At 40.4% G+C, this 23,232-nt stretch overlaps 1 protein-coding gene across 1 annotated transcript in view; it reads left to right on the top strand.

The window, feature by feature from the left end:
- Positions 1-23,232, top strand: part of LOC124547796 (39S ribosomal protein L19, mitochondrial) — an 81,024-nt gene that overhangs the window by 13,806 nt on the left and 43,986 nt on the right. Inside the window, exon 2 of the mRNA XM_047125131.1 lies at positions 9,150-9,404. Coding sequence (XP_046981087.1) covers positions 9,150-9,404 — 255 coding nt within the window. The remainder of the gene's footprint in view (positions 1-9,149; positions 9,405-23,232) is intronic.

The following is a 23,232-nucleotide window of genomic DNA, read 5'->3' as shown; positions in this document are numbered from 1 at the left end:
TGGAAAATACATCAACCATGACAAATATAAAACAATGGCCACCTTTGCTTCTAGGTAAAGGACCATAAAAGTCTACAGCTACTAAATCTAATGGCTTATCTGGAATGATGTTCTGCATTTCTCCCTGACATGTTCTGTTGCTTACTTTACTCTTTGACATTTGTCGCATGTTGATATTTCGTACCTCACCTTCTTTACCATGTTATAAAAGTAGATATTTTCTTGTAACTTTTTTACACATTTCTGTATTCCACAGTGACCATAACTCTCATGGGTGTACTTTATTAACTTGTCTGCCTCACACTCTGGCCAACATAGCTTCCAATTGTCAGAGTCCACATCTGTTCTTCTAAAGAGTGTTCCCTTAAAGACCTTATAGTATTTGTCAAGTTTTTTGCCTAAAGTCTTTTGCCTAAACAGTCCTTAACTAATTTCCAATTAGGATCGTTATTTTGTCCCCTCCTGATGTTATTGCAAAGTGTCCTTATGAGCTTTTCATCTTGTATTCCCTTCATGTATCTTATTTTAAATTCCTTTTCTTCCTCTTGATCAAACATTTCCTGATCTCCTCCTACTGGTAACCTGGATAAAGCATTAGCTACTACATTTTCTAACCCCTTAATATACACAATTTCGTAGTCAAACTGTTGCATGAACATTGCCCACCTGGTTAATCTACTGTGATACAGTCTACACTCCTGCAAGTAACTTAAAGCTTTGTGGTCTGAATACACTTTTATCTTGTGTCCTAACAGGTATGTTTTAAATTTTGTAAATGCCCAGTGTACTGCGAGTAATTCTTTTTCTGTGACTGTGTATGTTCTCTCATGTTTAAGTAACATTCTGCTGGCAAATGCAATGGTACAATGAAGTCCATAATCACTACTGTCAGTGTGAAGACAAAATAGCAAACTAAAATTTGGTCTGTGTAAAAGACTGTTCTTACAAAGTTCATTCTTAATTTTATCGAATGCTTCCTGACACTCTTCAGACCAATTCCATGTAGCATTTTTTCTAAGTTGCTTAAACATGTTACATTAAGGCATTGTCCATTTATATAATTTCAATAGAATCCACAGAGTCCATAGAAAGATTTTAATTGTTTTCGGTTTCTAGGAGATGGAAAGTTTACGATAGATTTTATTTTCTCAGGATCTGCACTTATCCCTTCCTTAGTAATGATATGACCTAAAAGTTTCTGTTCTGACACACCAAATTTACATTTTTCCAGTTTTAATGTCATCCCCCCCTCTTCTGAGTTTCTCACACACCTTTTTTAATAACTTCAAATGATCCTCCCAACTTTGATTTGACACTAATATATCATCCACATAAATTGTTAGTTCTGACACAACTTCTTGGCCAAGTACATAGTCTAGTGCCCTTATAAATTCGGCGACTGATGAGTTTAATCCGAAAGGCACTACACAATACTGGTAACATCTCCCATTGTATAAGAAAGCAGTGTACTTTCTAGAACTAATTGTAAGAGGTACTTGATGAAACCTGAAGTCAAGGCTTGACATAATTAGGATATTTTTAAATTTGTATAACAACTCATCGATGTTCTCTGGGTGGTCAGTTTCTCTGTATAAACATTTGTTTAACTGTCTGGAATCTAGTACTAATCTGACTTGCCCATTAGGTTTATTTACAATGACGAAGGGATTATTATAAGGGCTTATACTCCTCTCAATGATTTCACACACTTCCATCTTTTGTAATTCTTTCTCCACTGCTACCCTTTTTGAGATTAGAATACTGTACGGTTTTGTGAAGAAAGGTTCACGTGGCTTCAACTGCAAAGTACATTGGTATCCAATTACTTTACCTGGTATATTGCTAAATACATCACTATATTCCCACAAAAATAGTTTCAAATCTTCTTTTTGGTTCTCCGGCTGCTTTTTCATTTACCAACTTTTCAAACTCTCTTTCTCATCTGTATCAAAATCTGTGACATGGCTTTCAATGTACTTACCTTCTTTTGTAAATTCAATACTGTTCACAGTCTTATTCATACACAACACATTTGATGTAAGAAGTTTCGTAGCGATGACTTCACCACTTGGTAGAGTCATCATTAATTTCTGTCCTGCCCAATCAAATGCTGCACTTACTTTTGTTATTCAAGACATACCTAGGATAAAATCCTCTGAGAGATCAGGAATGATGAGACACCCATGTGACCATGATACTCCAATTTCAAAAGTAATGAAAGCCTGACTCCTTATTGATTTACTGTGCTTCCCTCTTATTTTAATTCCTACTACAGGTAACTCAACATAATCCTTATTAGTTTTCAGTTTTTTACGTAATGATTCTGATATCCCAGATACTTGACTTCCTGTGTCCACTAAAGACTTTCCTTTCGATGATCCTATCTGTACATCAATAAATGGACTGCTTACATCAAAGTCAAATTTTTTGTTAATATTCTCATGTAATAAATCATCTTCAATTTCACTGAATCCATATCCCTTTCCAGTGTCCTTACCTGTATCATTACTACCAGAGTTATATGCTGTTATTACCCTAATTGCATTTTCTTTGGCCTGATTACTATTCCTGAATATTTCACTAATCCAACTACATTCATTTGTGCTATTATGTGTCTCTCCTTTATATTTATCTCTTAACATTTGTGCAATGTGATACTTAATTCTATGCCACCATTCTGGATACAAAGTTTCACATATATCAAGTGTTACCTTTCTGAAATTTTCATTATCCCTAATGGCACTACTGTTAAACCATAAGTTAAACAAAAATTGCTCACTATCTGACATTTCATCATCTACTCCACTAATGCTGTTAAGATTACCTGCTGTCAATTCCTTCTCGTTTTTCTTACATTTATCAAGATCAAATAACTCACTGACTAAAATTCTGGCATCCTTATCATTCAAATTGTCAACTGTATTCATGTGTACCTTGCTAATTTCATTACTATCCTCTTTTATATTAGTTATCCCTAAAGCTTCCAACTCCTCACTTACACCAATAAAACATCTTTCTTCACTACTATCCTCAATCTCCTTTTCTTCCCAATCAACATCACAAAAATTATCCTCTTGATCCTCTGCACCCTTACCTTCAGTATGCAGATTCACATTTAAATAATCTTTACTAGGTGCTCTTTTCATTCCTAGCCCACCAGACTCTTCCATAAGTTCTCTAATTCCTAGTACACTTTGATCATTTGAACAACTATTTCTCAGCAAGGTGCCCCTCTCAGCCCACTCATAGAATGAATCTAAGTTTAATTGTTCACAGTTTTCTAAGCAATCAGTGTCTTTAAATAACTTACCTTTTGTTTCTGGTTTATTTGTATGACATATATTATTTGTACCAGATATTACATTAATGGGATAACACTTCTCTTTAAAATAATTACTCATTATGTCACTGGTATCTTTTTGTTTAGACCGAGCGAGGTGGCGCAGTGGTTAGACACTGGACTCGCATTCGGGAGGATGACGGTTCAATCCCGCGTCTGGCCATCCTGATTTAGGTTTTCCGTGATTTCCCTAAATCGCTCCAGGCAAATGCTGGGATGGTTCCTTTGAAAGGGCACGGCTGACTTCCTTCCCCATCCTTCTTACTCCGATGAGACCGATGACCTCGCTGTCTGGTCTCCTTCCCCAAGAAACCCCCCCCCCCCCCCCCCTCTTTTTGTTTAGTTTGACAGTTTGGGTTGGCCCTTTCCATTTGTGTATAAGTAGCTCCTACCTTACGGACCGCCGATGGAGCCCTATTCAGTTTTTTTAACTCCTGTTCAGTTCTCCCCATACCATTATGACTATTCCACTCCTTTGGTTTATTTCCAAAGTGTCTGTTACCAAATTAATTGTGATTATTTCCATATTGACCCTTGTAATGGAAATTGTGTCCTTGTGATCCCTTGAAGTTGTACTGGTGATTTCTCTGATGAGAATCACTACTTCCAAAATTGTGTGGTTACATTTTATCGTGTTGTGTGTTTCCCCAATTTGTATGCCTTATTTTTTGAAAATGGTTTTGACTATGGTGTGGTGGTTTACCTGTTTTCTCAATAATTCTTTCTAGTTTGTCAGCATATATCAAAAACTGATCTATTGTGTCATTTGGACCGTAAGCTAACTCCCACTGTAGTTCATCCGGTAGCCTCCTTTTAAGTGCATCGGTTTGAGTGAGTTCATCAAAAGGTTTGCTTAGGCGAGTGAGTTTCCTTAACTGATTTCTGCAAAATTGCTTCATGCTACCAAACTCGTGATTATAAACAGGTCCATTCAAGAATTCGCTTTTTATTCTTGCTTGTTCTGTCTCTGACCAGAATTTACTTAAGAACCTCTCCTCAAACTCTGCAAAAGCCATTCCCTCCGTACAATAATGATTAGTCCATGACAATGCTTCACCTTCTAGAAATCTTTTCACAAATTTAATTTTCAAATTATCATTCATATTTGGAAAAAAGTTATCATTGCAATGCTGCAGGAAATCTACTGGATGCATACTGCTCTCATCTGAAAAGTTTTTTACTGGAATGTTGCACCACAAAGTGCCAATATTGTTTGGCAAACTATTGGTGACCATATTGCTACTAACACTTTCAAGTTTCGTAGTGATGTCATTAATACTACTTTCTAAACTCTTGACTTCATTTTTGCTTATCTGGTTATTTACATCTATTTTTTCAGTAATAATTCCTATCTTTTATTCAAATTTGCTTTCTACTTGAACAGCTTTATCGTCTACAATAGAAATACGATCAGATACTGTTTCTTCTACATGTTTGATATCTGAATGCATAACTTTAAACGCATTACAGACTTTCTCTCTCTCTACCTGTACTAACTTCAGTTTTCAGATTTATTACTTTTGCATCTACATTTTTAATTTTTCTCCCGACATAATTGACCTTACCCGTGATCTTAACCATATTACAACTCAAACTGGAAATTTTTGCTTCTACTTTTTGAAAGTGATCGTCCATTTTTCTTTTCATATTCTTTGAACTGTTTTTCAAATCTATCACTGATAAGCTTAAGATTCTGGTCTAACTGAGCAGCGTTGTTTTGTTCCATTTGTTCCAAACAAATCTCATTGTTTCATCTGTTAGTGTCATCAATTGCTTTAAATTTTCCCTCCATATAATTCATTATTGTTGATAACATGTCTTTAACTTGATCCTGTCTTTCCGTACGAGTTTCAACTTTGTCTACAGGATCCGGACTATTACTGTTGCATTCACTTTCATATGATAAATTTACATCAGTACTAGCGTTGGCGACACCATCGTCAATACTTTCCTCTTTTACAATAGTCATCTTTTTACACAGGAATAAACAAAATACAATAAATTTATCTTTTCTAAAGGATACTAAATTATCTTACTCACAGTTTACTGATTTTCTTATCTTATACCGTCTTTTGTTGATTGGTGCATGATGGAATTCATAACACTGAAACACTACACTTATATGAATATTGCTTTTTTTTGTTGCACAACACTTTACACTTTTTTCTTCTTTCTTGACTCGTTGCGCCGTATTTCTTGCTCCAGTAACTGCATTCCGTTGTCTAGAAGCTATCAGCATACGACTTCCTTTGTCTTGAAGGTATCAGCATACGACTTCCTTGAACATTTTCATCCAGGATGTACGAATTCTGTCGTTTTCTTCGCAATCTCGGTGCTAATTTATTTCGGTAACGTTTTCAGTAATCCCAGACAACGCCATCATATTGTACTGGTTGTTACCAATCTCATTTCTTAGGTAACTGAAAAATTGTGGAATCTTACGTGGTATATTGTGGTAGGACCTCACTCTCACCACGTGTTTGTAATTGAGAATAATACGAGTAGTTCCAGCACAATTTCAGCAAGACTTATTTATTAGTAGCTGCTGAAAGATTACACACTGCATATCTCATTTGTTTAGGGGTTCTCGAAGTTTTGTCTGCAAAATAATCATTCCAGCAAGCATGGCCTGGGTTTTCTTCCTGTTTGAAATAAACACTACCGGATCTGAAGTACTTTCTGCTAAAAATTATATTTATTCGTACTTTTTGTTTAGTAACTACACCATTTTCACTATGAACATTGATACTCTAAATGCATTATACTGTACTGGTCACATAAACACGCCCATCTCCCTCCAATACCGACAAAGAAGTGGCGGGCAAGCCAGCATGTGCCCGGAAGTTGCAGACATTCCTGCATTCTAGATTCTTTGGTCTACTGACCTTAATAAACTCCAAAGATACATATAAATAAATATATATAAATATACAGAATTTAACATCTTAAACAAATCCATTATTTATCACAAAAGAAAATATTCATAATTAAATAAATTAAACACATTTTCTGGCAACATAACGAAATTACCTTAACTCTTTACTGTGGGCATCGTACTTTTCACATGAGATAAACCTTATCTCCGACAGTTAATTACATTACACACTGCAGATCAGACGTGCTCCACTGCTCACCAGTTACGTTGCACACATTCATAGTTCCCCTGAGCATCCGAATTACCATCTCCTTTTCCCGCCCGCGGCAGTCCATCTCCCACATCGGTGGCCCCGATTGTGGTTAACGATTGCGGTTCACATGCGGTTCCTTCTCTCCCAGCTGGAGTCCTTCCCTTTACCACCTCTACTTGCGGTCTGTTCACATATGCCTCCATGGTGTACGCCTCGGCCGCAGCTTCGTCTGGACGTTTTGAATGGCCCTAAGGACTTCGTTAAACCCACCGCTCTCCGCTGTCACTTCCTCTCGATTCTTGACGTGTTCCGGGACTCTGAAGTGGTTTACACCGATGGCTCAATGGCTGATAGTCACGTAGGCTTCGCATATGTTCATGGAGGACATGTTGAGCAGCACTCCTTTCCAGTTGGCTGCAGTATTTTCACCGCAGAGCCGACGGCCATATCTTGTACTCTTGAGTACATCTGCTCATGCCCTGACGAGTCATTTCTCCTGTGTACTGACTCATTAAGCAGCCTACAAGCTATTGACCAATGCTACCCATGCCACCCTCTGGTAGCGTCCATTCAGGAGTCCATCTATGCCCTGGAATAGTCCTGCCACTCTGTGGTGTTTGTGTGGACCCCAGAACACATCGGAATCCCCTGCAATGAACTTGCCGACAGGCTGGCCAAACAGGCGACGCGGAAACTGCTTCTTGAGATAGGCATCTCCGAAGCTGACCTGCGTACTTTCTTACACTTGAGGGTTTTCCGGCTTTGGGAGACGGAATGGCGTAACAGCACGCACAACAAACTGCGTGTCATTAAGGAGACTATGAATGTGAGGAAGTCTTCCATGCAGGCCTCTCGCAGGGAATTAGTTGTCCTCTGCCAGCTTCGCGTTGGCCATATGTGGCTAACGCATGGTTACCTACTCCAGGCCATATGTGGCTAACGCATGGTTACCTACTCCGTCGCTAGGACCCACCTCAGTGTTGCTATGGCTCCCAAATGACAGTCGTCCACCTCTTGCTGCACTGCCCACTTTTAGCCGCTCTGCAGCAGACTTTTAACTTTCCCAGCACTTTGCCTTCAGTGTTGGGTGACGATGCCTCCACAGCAGCTTTAGTTTTACGTTTTATCTGTGAGAGTGGATTTTGTACTTTTGTGTAGGTTTTGTCCTTCTGTGTCCTCCACCCTAGCACTTTTAGGGTGGAGGTTTTAATATGTTGCAGAGTGGTTTGCCCTTTTTATTCTCGTGGTTGGCCCTTTTTATTCTCGTGGTTGACCAGTCACTGTAATCTCCTTTCTTGTTCTACTCCCTTCTGTTTCTAGCGTCTCTCTCTTGTTTTCTTGTCCTCTTTTGTTCCCTTTAGTATTCGTTGCCTTCCCTTTGTTCTTGTGGCTTTTCCTTTCTTTCCGTTTTGGGTTATATGTTTCATCCGTTTTACTCTCACCCTTGTGGCATTGTTTTATTAGGAACAAGGGACTGATGACGTAGTAGTTTGGTCGCTTGTCTTTCTTTAAACCAACTAACCAACCAACCAACACAATCCATTTCAAAGATACTGTGGCAGAATGGCGTCACAACAGGGAACACAGTTACATCACGGTTCAAAGCTGTCTCATCCAATGAAAGCATCGACTGTTAAAAGATAAAGGTGTAGGTTTGATTCCGTGTGGAAATGAAGTCCCGTGGTTCTTGACAGAGCATCGGGGAACGACACGGCAGACCCACACTGCCGTACTACGCAACTACGCAAGGTCCTAATGGAGGTGGTTTGCTGTTGCCTTCCTCTGACCATAATGGGGATGAATGATGATGATGAAGATGACACAACAACACACAGTCATCTCGGGGCAGGTGAAAATCCCTGACCCCGCTGGGAATCGAACCTGGAACTCCGTGCTCGGGAAGTGAGAATGTTACTGCGAGACCACAAGCTGCGGATTTTATTCCGTGTACCTGACATTTTTAATCTGTCTGAAAGTTTCAGGTTATAGCATGATAAGTACAGTAGCTGGATATGGTTCATGTAAGTGTGGTTAATTTCTGTTGATTTTGATTTTTGAGAATTTTTAGCCATTATTAGCTACTTTGGATAAAATCTTTGTCTGCACCATAGTATATATTGATATAAATGTTTGGGAAAGATATGAGTGATGGGACGATGATAGACCTCTAATTTCTGCTGCTTTATCACTGTCAGTGATCCATCATCTGATTCATGTTAACTCACCAGTTATCTCGCTTGTGTGTTTTTAAAGCTGCTATGGAAATCCTACATGGCAATTAAAATATAATAAAAACAAATAAAACACTAGTGGGACAAATGTACCCAGTAGAATAGAATAATATATACTGCACTACAAGCCCATGCAAATTTTGACACGCACTGCCACATATTGAATTCAGATTTGTTTAATGTAATGATACACACATTCTGAGAGCCAAGTTGTTTGTATGTGTGTGTGTGTGTGTGTGTGTGTGTGTGTGTGTGTGTGTGTGTGTGTGTGTATGTGTGTGTGTGTGTCACATTTTGGAGTGACACTATTTTGTTGCATTATGATGTTTCACTTTTTACCAAATATATAAAACAGTTACTAGTAAATATAATACTACTGTGTTCTGTGTTTTTCTTCATTTTTATTTATATTTATGTTGGAGCATATAACTCATGAAGACTATGGGACAGTCACAGGTGCTCAACAGCAACAAAAGCGGTCTGGAGTAACAGTGATTCAGGATGTCTTGAAATCAGAAAAACCTGTCACAACAGGCAGGGAGTCGTTAGAAGGTCGCTCTGGGGAAGGTGTGGACTATAGATTGATATACCCAGAATTTCTGCCAGATCCTGATATGAAGAAAAGAAATCAAATTCGTGAAAAGCTGGAAAGACTGGACATGCTAAGCCGTAGAAATAATATTGACATACCTGAATTTTATGTTGGTAAGTTTAAGATGAACAGTTTCATGCTTTTTTTTTTTTAATAAATTATCTGGAGAAATCAGTAAAGTCCATTTATTCATTGGTTCTGCAACAAAAATTATATTTTTAACTCAATTTATGGTATTTTATTTGCCCTAAGTCTCTTAGAACTGTCATTATGCTGTTCATAAAACATATTGACACTGTATCAGTAAACAACATATATAATTATTTTCAGTGGTGGCATAGAAGCTGAGATGTTTAAATTATACTAGAGTTATTGGATTAGGGACGTCTCTTGTATCAGCAGTATCAGGAAAAGATAGATTGCTACTCACTGTAAAGATGACACGTTGAGTTGCGGACAGGCTCAACAAAGACAGTTGCAGATTAGCTTTGGCCAGTGCCAACAAACTTACTTCAGATTTTTAGAGGATGTGCTAATAAATGTTCCTAAGTAATTAGAGTATATATATTTTTCAGATGTTCTGTTAAAACCGTCTGCAAGGAAGAAAATGCTGTGCTTTGCTCTGCTGTGGACATTTAAGCCATTAGAAGAATTGTTTCTCCCATGCTTATTCTTTCCCTTTATACAGGATTATTCAAAACGATTTAGACAATTTCAAGTGATGGTAAAAATGCTTCTATTGGCATAAGGTATTATATGATTATATGTATAGAAAAAAACAGTTGAAGTAGTTTTCTGTGTCATGTGTACAAATGTTTGATGCCTGAACTATTAGTCACATGACACTCGTCCAGTCTGTGGTCCAATGTAGCTCACACTTGCCCCATTGTACCCACATAAGTGTCTGTCACAGATGCTCTGATTCGTCTGCCTTTACAAAAACATCCTGTTTCCTTCAACTTCTGTAGCTACTCATTAATATGTTGTCAGGTAGGCGGAACCTTATTAAACATGGTCCTGAATTCCTGATGCAGTGGAGTTGTGAACTTGCTCTTGCATAATTACATCACAGAAACCACCTTTTTCAAACACGTCATTTTTTGTTTCTATTTCTGATAGAAAATTGGAAAAATGAATACATGGGCAAAGACAGGTTTATCAGCTAGTCTTTACATAAGAGATTGTGAGAATGTGGATGTCAAAGAACAACTCCTAGGTCCTTGAACCACAGTGGACCAGGTTTGGCACATGAACTCCTTGTCCCAAGGGGGGGCCAACGTGTGTGTGTGTGTGTGTGTGTGTGTGTGTGTGTGTGTGTGTGTGTGGGGGGGGGGGGGGGGGCAGTTATCTCCAATATTCACGAAGATACAGACATGCAACGTTTTTGTCAGCCCCTATAATATAGGGCGCCCTGCATAACAGGTTTGTTGTGAGGGAATGGCATCAACCTGTATTATCAATCTAGTCGACAGAGCAGCCTAGATGTGAAGTCTTTATCTGCAATCAGATAGGCAACCAGCTGCATACAGTTGTCCTCCCCCCCCTCCTTCCTCCTTCCCCCTCCTCCCCAAGTTCTTGTTCTTTCGCGGACAACAGTGTGTCATCTTTGAGGCGATGACCATCAGTACATCACAGCAAACGATTACACCCAGAGTGTGCCCCACGTTGCGAGGTCACCGGGCTCTTAGCACAGGTTTGTACAACTAAAAAAAAAAAAAAAAAAAAAAAAAAAAGGTTTTGTATGCAGAAATTGACTCTGCTGACAACTGTGCTACAAGACTTGAGTGGCTGAGATGTACACCTCCAACTCATGAGCACAGGCCCCTGTTACAGTGTGAGACAAGTCAGGCAGAGGCACATCCACACTCCTACATGCCATTATTACATTACAAAAAATGCTCACACAGTAAATTGCACAATTTAAAACTATCATAGAACTTATGCCAAGTGACAACTGCAGATTAGTTGTTGTTGTTGTCTTCAGTCCTGAGACTGGTTTGATGCAGCTCTCCATGCTACTCTATCCTGTGCAAGTTTCTTCATCTCCCAGTACTTACTGCAACCTACATCCTTCTGAATCTGCTTAGTGTATTCATCTCTTTGTCTCCCTCTACGATTTTTGCCCTCCACGCTGCCCTCCAGTGCTAAATTTGTGATCCCTTGATGCCTCAGAACATGTCCTACCAACGGGTCCCTTCTTCTTGTCAAGTTGTGCCACAAACTCCTCTTCTCCCAAATTCTATTCAATACCTCCTCATTAGCTATGTGATGTACCCATCTAATCTTCAGCATTCTTCTGTAGCACCACATTTTGAAAGCTTCTATTCTCTTCTTGTCCAAAGTATTTATTGTCCATGTTTCACTTCCATGCATGGCTAACTCCATACAAGTACTATCAGAAACGACTTCCTGACACTTAAATCTATACTCAGTGTTAACAAATTTCTCTTCTTCAGAAAAGCTTTTCTTGCCATTGCCAGTCTACATTTTATATCCTCTCTACTTCGATCATCATCAGTTATTTTGCTCCCCAAATAGCAAAACTCCTTTACTACTTTAAATGTTTCATTTCCTAATCTAATTCCCGCAGCATCGCCCGACTTAATTCAACTACATTCCATTATCCTTCTTTTGCTTCTGTTGATGTTCATCTTATATCCTCCTTTCAAGACACTGTCCATTCCGTTCAACTGCTCTTCCAAGTCCTTTGCTGTCTCTGACAGAATTACAATGTCACCAGCGAACCTTAGAGTTTTTATTTCTTCTCCATGGATTTTAATACCTGCTCCGAATTTTTCTTTTGTTTCCTTTACAGCTTGCTCAATATACAGATTGAATAACATCGGGGAGAGGCTACAACCCTGTCTCACTCCCTTCCCAACCACTGCTTCCCTTTCATGTCCCTTGACTCTTATAACTGCCGTCTGGTTTCTGTACAAATTGTAAACAGCCTTTTGCTCCCTGTATTTTACCCCTGCCACTTCAGAATTTGAAAGAGAGTATTCCAGTCAACATTGTCAAAAGCTTTCTCTAAGTCTACAAATGCTAGAAATGTAGGTTTGCCTTTCCTTAAACTATTTTCTAAGATAAGTCATAGGGTAAGTATTACCTCACGTGTTCCAACATTTCTACGGAATCCAAACTGATCTTCCCCAAGATCGGCTTCTACCAGTTTTTCCATTCATCTGTAAAAAATTTGTGTTAGTATTTTGCAGCTGTGACTTATTAAACTGATAGTTCGGTAATTTTCACATCTGTCAACACCTGCTTTCTTTGGGATTGGAATTATTATATTCTTCTTGAAGTCTGAGGGTATTTCGCCTGTCTAATACATCTTGCTCACCAGGCCGTCAGTAGGTCTAATGGAATGTTGTCTACTCCCGGGGCCTTGTTTCGACTCAGGTCTTTCAGTGCTCTGTCAAACTCTTCACGCAGTATCGTATCATCTTCATCTACATCCTCTTCCATTTCCATAATACTGTCCTCAAGTACACCACCCTTGTATAGACCCTCTATATACTCCTTCCACCTTTCTGCTTTCCCTTCTTTGCTTAGAACTGGGTTTCCATCTGAGCTCTTGATATTCATACAAGTGTCTCTTGTTTCTCCAAAGGTCTCTTTAATTTTCCTGTAGGCAGCATCTATCTTACCCCTCGTGAGAGAAGCCTCTACATCCTTACATTTGTCCTCTAGCCATCCCTGCTTAGCCATTTTGCACTTCCTGTCGATCTCATTTTTGAGACGCTTGTATTCCTTTTTGCCTGCTTCATTTACTGCTTTTTTTTATATTTTCTCCTTTCATCAATTAAATTCAATATTTCTTCTGTTACCCATGGATTTCTACTAGCCCTCGTCTTTTTACCTACTTCATCCTCTGCTGCCTTCACTACTTCATACCTCAGAGCTACTCATTCTTCTTCTTCTGTATTTCTTTCCCCCATTCCTGTCAATTGTTCCCTTATTCTCTCCCTGAAACTCTGTACAACCTCTGGTTTAGTCAATTTATCCAGGTCCCAGCTCCTTAAATTCCCACCTTTTCGCAATTTCTTCAGTTTCAATCTACAGTTCATAACCAATAGATTGTGGTCAGAGTCCACATCCACCCCTGGAAATGTCTTACAACTTAAAACCTGGTTCCTAAATCTGTCTTACCATTATATAATCTATCTCATACCTTCTAGTATCTCCAGGTTTCTTCCATGTATACAACCTTCTTTTATGATTCTTGAACCAAGTGTTAGCTATGATTAAGTTATGCTCTGTGCAAAATTCTACCAGGCGGCTTCCTCTTTCATTTCTTACCCCCAATCCATATTCACCTACTACGTTTCCTTCTCTCCCTTTTCCTACTCTCGAATTCCAGTCACCCATGACTATTAAATTTTCATCTCCCTTCACTACCTGAATAATTTCTTTTATCTCATTATACATTTCATCAATTTCTTCATCATCTGAAGAGCTAGTTGGCATATAAACTTGTACTACTGTAGTAGGCATGGGGTTCGTGTCTATCTTGGCCAGAATAATGTGTTCACTATGCTGTTTATAGTAGCTTACCCGCACTCCTATTTTTTTAATTTATTATTAAACCTACTCCTGCATTACCCCTATTTGATTTTGTATTTATAACCCTGTATTCACCTGACCAGAAGTCTTGTTCCTCCTGCCACCAAACTTCATTAATTCCCACTATATCTATCTTTAACCTATCCATTTCCCTTTTTAAATTTTCTAACCTACCTGCCCGATTAAGGGATGAGACGTTCCACGCTCCGATCCATAGAACGCCAGTTTTCTTTCTCCTGATAACGACGTCCTCCTGAGTAGTTCCTGCCCGGAGATCCGAATGGGGGACTATTTTACCTCCGGAATATTTTACTCAAGTGGACGCCATCATCATTTAACCATACAGTAAAGCTGCATGCCCTCGGGAAAAATTACGGCTGTAGTTTCCCCTTGCTTTCAGCTGTTTGCAGTACAAGCACAGCAAGGCCGTTTTGGTTAGTGTTACAAGGCCAGATAAGTCGATCATCCAGACTGTTGCCCCTGCAACTACTGAAAAGGCTGCTGCCCCTCTTTGGGAACCCCATGTTTGCCTGACCTCTCGACAGATACCCCTCCGTTGTGGTTGCACCTACGGTACGGCCATCTGTATCGCTGAGGCACGCAAGCCTCCCCCACCAATGGCAAGGTCCATGGTTCATTGGGGGGGGGGGGGGGGGCGGGGACAGATTAGTTACAGGACATCATTCTGCACTGATGCAGTACAGGTATTACACGAATATTCAAATTTTACTCCACAGAGATGATGGTTACCATTCCAGCCTCCTGCATGGTGATCTGTTGCCTAGTGAGACCAGTCCAAAGAGGGTGACTGCAATGGAAATCCAAGCATAACACTTTCTGGTTCACAATGACGTCTTCCAACCACGTGTTAAGCTGCCACCAGTTACTGCAATTCCTGGTGGGTATGTATGCGATAATTGTGAATGGATGTCTCCAACACATACACCAGCATCAATGACATTTGGATGTTGAGCACTATGTACATATTAAGGATGCACTTGCAAAAGATGAAAATCCTGACAATGTTGCTGCAGCAGTAATTCTGCTGCCTGCATACGCTGGTAGCCCCTGCCAGATGTAACAACATACACAGGTTGCTTTGACGTATATCATGAATTATGGCTGTCCTGACCTGTTTATCAATTTTATATGCAACCCTCAGTGGCCTGAGATAACATGGTAGGTGATGCACACCCAGGCTTCCAGTGATCACCATGATGCTACAGCATGGGTATTCCATCAAAAGCATAACAAGAGGAAATGTATTTGACCCAGTGCACTGATGGATGCACACCATTGAGTGGCAAAAAATGTGGACTACCACACTCCCATAACTTCCTATGGTTAGTAAACATAATCCATCCCTACAGTATTGATGACACCATTTCCGCTGATGTATCAGGCTCTGCATACGATCCACCATAATATTAACTGGTCACAAAGCTGAGCGCATGTATGTATGTGTGTATGTATGTACTTATGTATGTGTAATTCATCCCAACACCTGGATAGAACTGGAGGGAGGGATGTATGTACACTATGTGATCAAATGTATCTGGACACCTGGCTGAACATGACTTACAAGTTCATGGCGCCCTCCATCGGTAATGCTGGAATTCAATATGGTGTTGGCCCACCCTTAGCCTTGGTGACAACTTCCACTCGCACAGGCATACATTCAGTCTGGTGCTGGAAGGATTTCGTGGGGAATGGCAATTCTTCACGGAGTACCTCCCTGAGAAGAGGTATCGATGTCGGCTGGTGAGGCCTGGCATGAAGTCAGAGTTCCAAAATGTCCTATTCTATAGGATTCAGGTCAGGACTCTGTGCAGGCCAGCCCATTACAGGGATGTTATTGTCATGTAACCACTCTGCCACAGGCTCTGCATTACGAACAGGTGCTCAATCATGTTGAAAGATGCAATCACTGTCACCGAATTGCTCTTCAACAGTGAGATGCAAGAAGGTGCTTAAAACATCAGTGTAGGCCTGTGATGTGATAGTGTCATGCAAAACAACAAGGGGTCCAAGCTCCTCCATGAAAAACATGACCACACCATAACATCACTGCCTCTGAATTTTACTGTTGGCACCACACACGCTCGCAGATGACGTTCACTGGGCATTCGCCATACCCACAACCTGCCAGCAGATCACCACATAGTGTACCATGATTCGTCACTCCACACAACGTTTTTCCACTGTTCAATCGTCCAATGATTAAACTCCTTATACCAAGCAAGGCATTGTTTGCCGTTTTCCAGCTTGATGTGTGGCTTATGAGTAGCTGCTCAAACATGAAATCCAAGTTTTCTTTTCTCCCTCCTAACTGTCATAGTTCTTGCAGTGGATCCTGATGCAGTTTGGAATTTGTGTGTGATGGTCTGGATAGATGTCTGCCTATTACACATTACAACCCTCTTCAACTCTCGGTGGTCTCTGTCAGTCAAGAGACGAGATCGGCCCGTACGCTTTTGTGCTATACGTGTCCCGTCATGTTTCCACTTCACTATCACATCAGAAGCAGTGGACCTAGGGATGTTTAGGAGTGTGGAAATCTCGTGTACGTACATATGACACAACTGACATCCAATCACCTTGACTCACATTCGAAATCCGTGAGTTCCGCAGAGCGCCTCATTCTCAAAATGTCTAATGACTACTGAGATCGCTGATATGGAGTAACTGGCTGTAGGTGGCAGCACAATGCACCTAATATGAAAAACGTATGTTTTTGGGGGTGTCCGGATACTTTTGATCACATAGTGTATGTATGTACGTGTCCAATATGTGTCACACACATACGTGAGCAAAGCTGCAGGTAAAAGGCTAATATATAAATAAAATAAAGTTGTTCTTATTGAGATCTGAGTAAATGACTTTACAGTTACCGAAGCAGTTCATTACACATTCGACACATACAAATGCACGCACTGAATAGGAACTGTTTAGTGTGCAACTGAGCTTAGAAATCTTCCAATCTTCTAAGCCAGTTTATAGAGTTTTTTGAGAATTGTGTCGTACTGTCTTACAAAATTTATGTTTGGCCCCTGACCTTTAAATCCTATAAGTTGGAAGAAAATAAAAAGAGGGCCAATCTTGTAAGATCCTATACACAATCACTAGCAGGCCTGTGGTCTTACGTTGGCATATTTGCCTTGTGAGTGGATGGTACAAGAGGACTTACTGCACTCCCTTTTTTCCACTCAAATGAATTTGCAAGAACACAACCTTTGTCATAAAAATATGATTTTTCTTGCAATACTGTATAAACAGTAGAAGCCTACCCATTGCAGTGCTTGGCTGGTCGACATGCTATGATGCCTCCAGGATGCCCGTTATTTTAGCACATGACAAAATACAATCCATTCCACTCACTGTAGCCCTTGCATGATGAGACATACATCTGCTCACTGCAGAGTCTCCCATGGAGCTCTTATTCTAATTCTGAGCAAGATACAATGCCGTACTTGTCTGGTTGAGAAGCAGGTGCTCACTACATATTCTCACAGGTAATTGCCACCTCCACTAACTTGTGGGTTGTTTGACAGGGATTATATGTCATTTAGCTGGAGCCAGTGAGACTACAACATTGTTATTGCAAAAATCACATCTGACATATAAAAGCAGCAATGCCAACCGTGCAGCATCACAGAAACACGAATTTTCTATTTAATGTATTGAGGGCAAGGAATAATTTTCCTGCCAATAAAAATACCATTTTGGGAAGGTAATTGCACATACGGGGAACTCACTTCATCAATCAGACTGTGTGGAAGAAATTCATCTCAATCAAGGCCTAGATGCCACTAACATTGTAAGAACAGTTTGTTTCTTATTACTTCCCATTCATGCATGGTATCTCGTCTGTTTGATCAGATTTCTCCTCCTGAATCTATATGCGGAAATAGGTGAAGGGCAAAGGGAATTGCCCTTACTAAGGTGCGCGTCATATATCTTGGCGGCCGAGTTTAGGTTCGTTCTGCGCATTTGACGTCACAAATCAGAGTCAGCCAATGAACAGAGAACGACGTTGCCAGATCTCGACTGCAGTGCAGAGCACGGACGAGTGTCTTCAATTTTAGAAACGTTCAGTCATAAATGAAGTAATTGAACAAAAGCAATGTCTTGATAGCAGACTTTCTTTTATAGAAAGTTTGGAAAAAGCATTCTTTACACCAATTGCTTCATATTCTATTAATTAATTAAACCAAACAAACAATAAGCCTCCTAATTCAGGCGATAGCAAGGAAAGGTGTTTGTATCAGTCTCACGAACCGCTTTTTCGCAATAAAGAACAGCGGTAATTGTTTATTTCCTATTGTACTTCGACGCAACGTGAGTAATTCATAGTCATCCCAACAGTGTTTGTCGGTATTTTGCAGACGTTTAGAGTGCTCCAGGAGATGCGAGAAATGAGTAGCTGCGTTGGCGTAATGGTTAAGGTGTTGGGCTGCTAATCGGAAGATTCTGAGTTCAAGGCTTGTTGCATACTAAATATTTTATTTATGTAAAAACAATAGCGAAGTGTCTTACTTAATGAATTTTATTCGTTTGAATGTAATGTTTTGAAATTTCCTGTGCTTCATTATAATCATAATAAGTTTTCAGTTTTTGTAATTTTCTCCTCCAATATTTCTTTTCACAGCAATTAAAAACAACGAAAAGGCACACATACAATATTCATGTTATCCGTTTTGTTTGTATATCGCCTCTTCCGCAGTCGCTGTTTTACTATTCATATTGAGATATATTCTTTTGCGGCAGTATTAAAAGTATTATTTAGAGCAGAATTTCGGCTCGTACGTTGCCGAGCTATTTCATTGTCTGACGGAAATCTTTGCTTCGCTGCTTTGGCAACATCATATTCAATGGTTTCATCGACTGATCTATGTTTTGGCAAGTATTTGCTGTCCGTTGTGACAAAAACAAAATGTTTGCGCACTGTGCCTCACTGGCAATATATTTTAGTTTTATGTTTTATTACGTCCAAAATTCAGTTTTGTGTACTTTGCCAATTTCGCTAACTTCGTTTTAATCAGAACGTTTTAGAAAAAAGCGAAATGACTCTGGTATAAAGAAAGTTTTGTTACAGTTGCTAAAGATAGAATATTTCCCAATTTATAAACACTGTTTATGTTATAAAGGGTGTTCATTTTATGGGGACATTGAAATCTCTTGAAAACGACACACAGAGCCAAAAGAAATCCTAATGAAAATTAGTTCCTCCCGGAAGGGGACATCCAATTATAACAAATTTGACTACAAATTCGTCGAATTTGGTATCATTGGATGTCCCCCTCTGAGACAAAAAAAATTTAGTTATAAATTTGTTTGATCCGATGTGTAGATTTGCGGATATTTCAATGTCTCCAATTAAAATGAACACTCTGTATAGTTGGAACCATGAACGACTGCGGTCGATTTAAGGCTCGTTCTATGCACCTGACGTCACGCATCCGCTGACAGCCAATGAGTGTTCAGTAGTTTTCTGAACGGTCTGCTGGGAATGTCTTGGCGAGTGCGAGTGTTAAATGTGATTGTAGTTATTCTTTGGTGAATTTTTATCGCATTTGTTGCAAGTTGTCATGGCTGATAATGGTGGTAAGCGACAAACTCTCCATAAACAGGCAAGGGACATAATTTACCGGATTCACGCTTTTTTCAAGCGCGAAGCAGAAAACGGTGGACCTATCACGGAATGCGCCAGATCTCAGGAACGCACTGCAGAAGGGACAGGCGTTAGCTTGAGAACCGTTCAGCGGATTGCCAATGAAGGAAAGTTATCTACGGAGACCTGTGGAAGCCCACTTTTCAGATCGCCAGGGAAATATCGCACTCATGAGAGGACTGTAACTAATTTAGATAATTTCGACAAAGATGTTCTAAGACGAGAAGTGCTCAACATGTACAACATGTACAACACAGGCGAATTTCCTACTGTAAAAAAATCACTGTGAAAATGCGTGAAACCATAAATTTTAAAGGTAGCATGACTTCAATGAATAGAATACTTAAAAACATTGGATTCAAATATGTACATACAAATGACGGAAGAAAGTTTTTAATGGAACATAGTGATATCGCTGCTTCAAGGGCACAGTTTTTAAGACGTAGTATTGAAGTAAGAAAATCTGGGAATAAGAACATTTTTTTCTTGGACGAAACATGGGTGAACCAAAATCACACAAGGAAAGCGTGTTGGAAAATGAGTGATGGTTCGGGTTGGTTTAAAGTACCAGTTGGTAAAGGTGGACGAATAATTGTGCTTCACGCTGGTTCTGCTTCTGGATTCATTCCAGAAAGCAAATTAGTGTTCCGGGCAAAAAAGAGAAATTCAGGGGATTATCATTCCAAAATGAACTCTGAGACATTTAAATTGTGGTTTAGGAATCAGTTTCTCCCTTACTTGCCTGCAAACTCGGTGATTGTAATGGACAATGCGAGTTATCACTCTGTTGTTGTTGACAAGACACCCACAACAAGTACAAAAAAAGCCGATATCATGTTATGGCTTGCAAGTAAAAATATTCCACATACTGCCAACCAAACTCGTGCTGAAATGTTGAATCTTGTAGTGCTTCATAAGCCTCGCACAAAAGTTTATGAAATCGATTGTATTGCACAGGAACATGGACACACAGTTTTGCGTTTGCCACCGTACCATTGCCAATACAATCCGATAGAGTTAATTTGGGCACAAATGAAAGGGTATGTCGCAGAACGAAACGTGACATTTAAAATTGCCGATACAGAAAGGCTTCTGCACGAAGCACTTGACAGAATTACTCCTTCAGCATGGGCTGAATGTGTTCGGCATGCACAAAGGCTACAGGAGGAGGACATGGACAGGGAAATTGTAATTGACAATCTGCTTGAACCCATCGTCATAACTCTAAGACCTGATGATTCGGACTGCGACACTGACTACAGCGATGCAGAAGACTATCGCAGCGATTGACAACAATGAAGGGTAAGGCACATACACAATAATACTCGTGTTCTCTTTCTTGTTTTTGTTCCACAGTTGCAATTTTACCAATGGTATTGAAATATATTCCTCTTCTGCAACTGTAATAAGCGTCTTATTTAGACCAGACGCGTTTTTCTCTTTTGAAGCATCTTCATCGGACAGCATTTTGTCTCCTCCATTGCCAAGTCACCTTTCGTAGTTTTGTGCTGAGGTAACACAATATTCAACGTTTGTGTCGGCCGATCAGTGTTTTAGCAAATAAATGCTTTTTGTGTGTGCCACACACAAAAATTATATTTGACATAGCTCAGAGCACTGATACACAGTATATTCAAGTCCTAATGTTTTTGTAAGTCCACAGTTTTGTTTAACGTATTTTGTGTACTTCCTTTTGATTGATTGAAGTGCTTTAAAATAAAGTCAAACGCGCCCGGTGTAAATAAAACTTTTATTACAGTCGCGAAAGATGGAATATTTCTCAATATTACATACGACACCAATCTGGTACTTAAATTAAATGAGATGTTGTTATACAGTAAATTTTATATGAAATTTAGGTATCTTGTCCACATTTCATTCTCAATATTGTGGTAACTACAATCGAACATACGGAAAGTATATGCTATGAACTTTACCTCTGCAAACTCTTCAAAATTTCGTGCAATGGTTTACTACATTTAATGCTGCAATATAACTGCGTTGAAAATCGAAACAAAATTAAGTCATTTATGGGGGGAAGGTATCAGTCAAGAAGATGTGTCAAAATCAAAATTTTGGGCCAAATAGTTTTTGTGAAATCGAATGATAAGTGTGTCAAAGCAGTCGGAACACTATGTGTCTGCACAGGCGAGCAGTGCAGTGGTTACAAAATCGCGCACGGCGTGGAATGCGGGGAGCACTTCTCTGTAGCAGCGAAAGGTTTAATGCGGCCGTGGTGGCTTTACTTCATAAACTGCGCGCTCCCCCCTAAACGTAAGTTTGAGAACTACACTGCTACGGCGCTGCTTCTCTTGGCGCGTACAACTGGCAACGCTGCAATCTCCCGCGTCTGGGCGGGCATGCGCGAGCCGCCAAGATAAATGAATTGAATGTGGATTTCGTAGGCGCCGCTCTGCTGTTGACCATCTGGTTACCTTGTTGACCTTCATTATGAATAACTTCTTGTGGAAGCACCCGACCGCGGCTGTGTTCTTTGACTTGGAGAAGGCTTACGACACCTGTTGGAGGGCGGGCATTCTCCGCACCATGCATACATGGGGCTTTCGCGGTCGCGTCCCTCTTTTTATTCGTGCCTTTTTAATGGATCGGCAGTTCAGGGTACGTGCGGGTTCTGTCCTGTCCGACGCCTTTCGCCAGGAGAATGGGGTGCCACAGGGCTCAGTTTTGAGCGTCGCTCTCTTCGCCATAGCGATCAATCCAATAAAGGATTGCCTCCCAGCTGATGTATCAGGCTCCCTTTTCGTGGACGATTTTACCATCTATTGCAGCGCGCAGCGTACATGTTTCCTGGAGCGCTGTCTTCAGTGTTGTCTTGACCGTCTTTACTCCTGGAGTGTCACCAATGGCTTCCGTTTTTCTGCCGGGAAGACGGTCTGTATTAACTTCTGGCACTACAAAGAGTTTCTCCCACCATCCTTACGACTCAGTCCCGTTGCTCTCGCATTCGTGGAGACAACAAAATTTTTAGGTCTTACATTTGACAGGAAACTTAGCTGGTCTCCACATGTGTCATATTTGGCTGCCCGTTGTACCCGTTCTCTAAATGTCCTCCGTGTTCTCAGTGGTATGTCATGGGGTGTAGATCGAACCGTCCTACTTCGCCTATATCGATTGATCGTCTGCTCCAAGCTGGATTATGGGAGCTTCGTATACTCCTCTGCACGGCCATCCATCTTACGCCGCCTCAGCTCTATTCAACATCGGGGTTTACGTCTTGCGATCGTAGCGTTTTATACTAGTCCCGTCGAGAGTCTTCATGCCGAAGCCGGTGAATTGCCACTAACCTACCGGCGTGATACACTGCTTTGTCGGTATGCCTGTCGGCTGTTGTCAATGCCCGACCACCCGTCTTATTGACGACTCTCTCGACTGTCAATACGGGTTGTATGTGTCTGCGCTGCTATCCCCTGGAGTCCGCTTTTGTCGCCTCCTTCAGCACCTTGATTTTTTGCTCCCTGCAACCTTTTGAGTGGGCGAGAGCCAAATGCCACCTTGGCTCCAGGCTCAGGTTCATGTTCACCTTGACCTCAGCTCGCTCCCAAAGGAGGTTACCCCCGGTTCCGTACACCGCTCCCGTTTTGTCGAACTTCGTTCGAAGTTCATTAATATGACCTTCATTTATACAGATGGCTCTAAGACCAATGACGGTGTCAGGTGTTCTTTTATTGTCGGGGCACACAGTT

The sequence above is a fragment of the Schistocerca americana genome, chromosome 1, assembly GCF_021461395.2.
Source record: "Schistocerca americana isolate TAMUIC-IGC-003095 chromosome 1, iqSchAmer2.1, whole genome shotgun sequence".
In the NCBI taxonomy this organism is placed as follows: Eukaryota; Metazoa; Arthropoda; class Insecta; order Orthoptera; family Acrididae; genus Schistocerca; species Schistocerca americana.
This window is presented reverse-complemented; position numbering and strand designations above follow the sequence as displayed.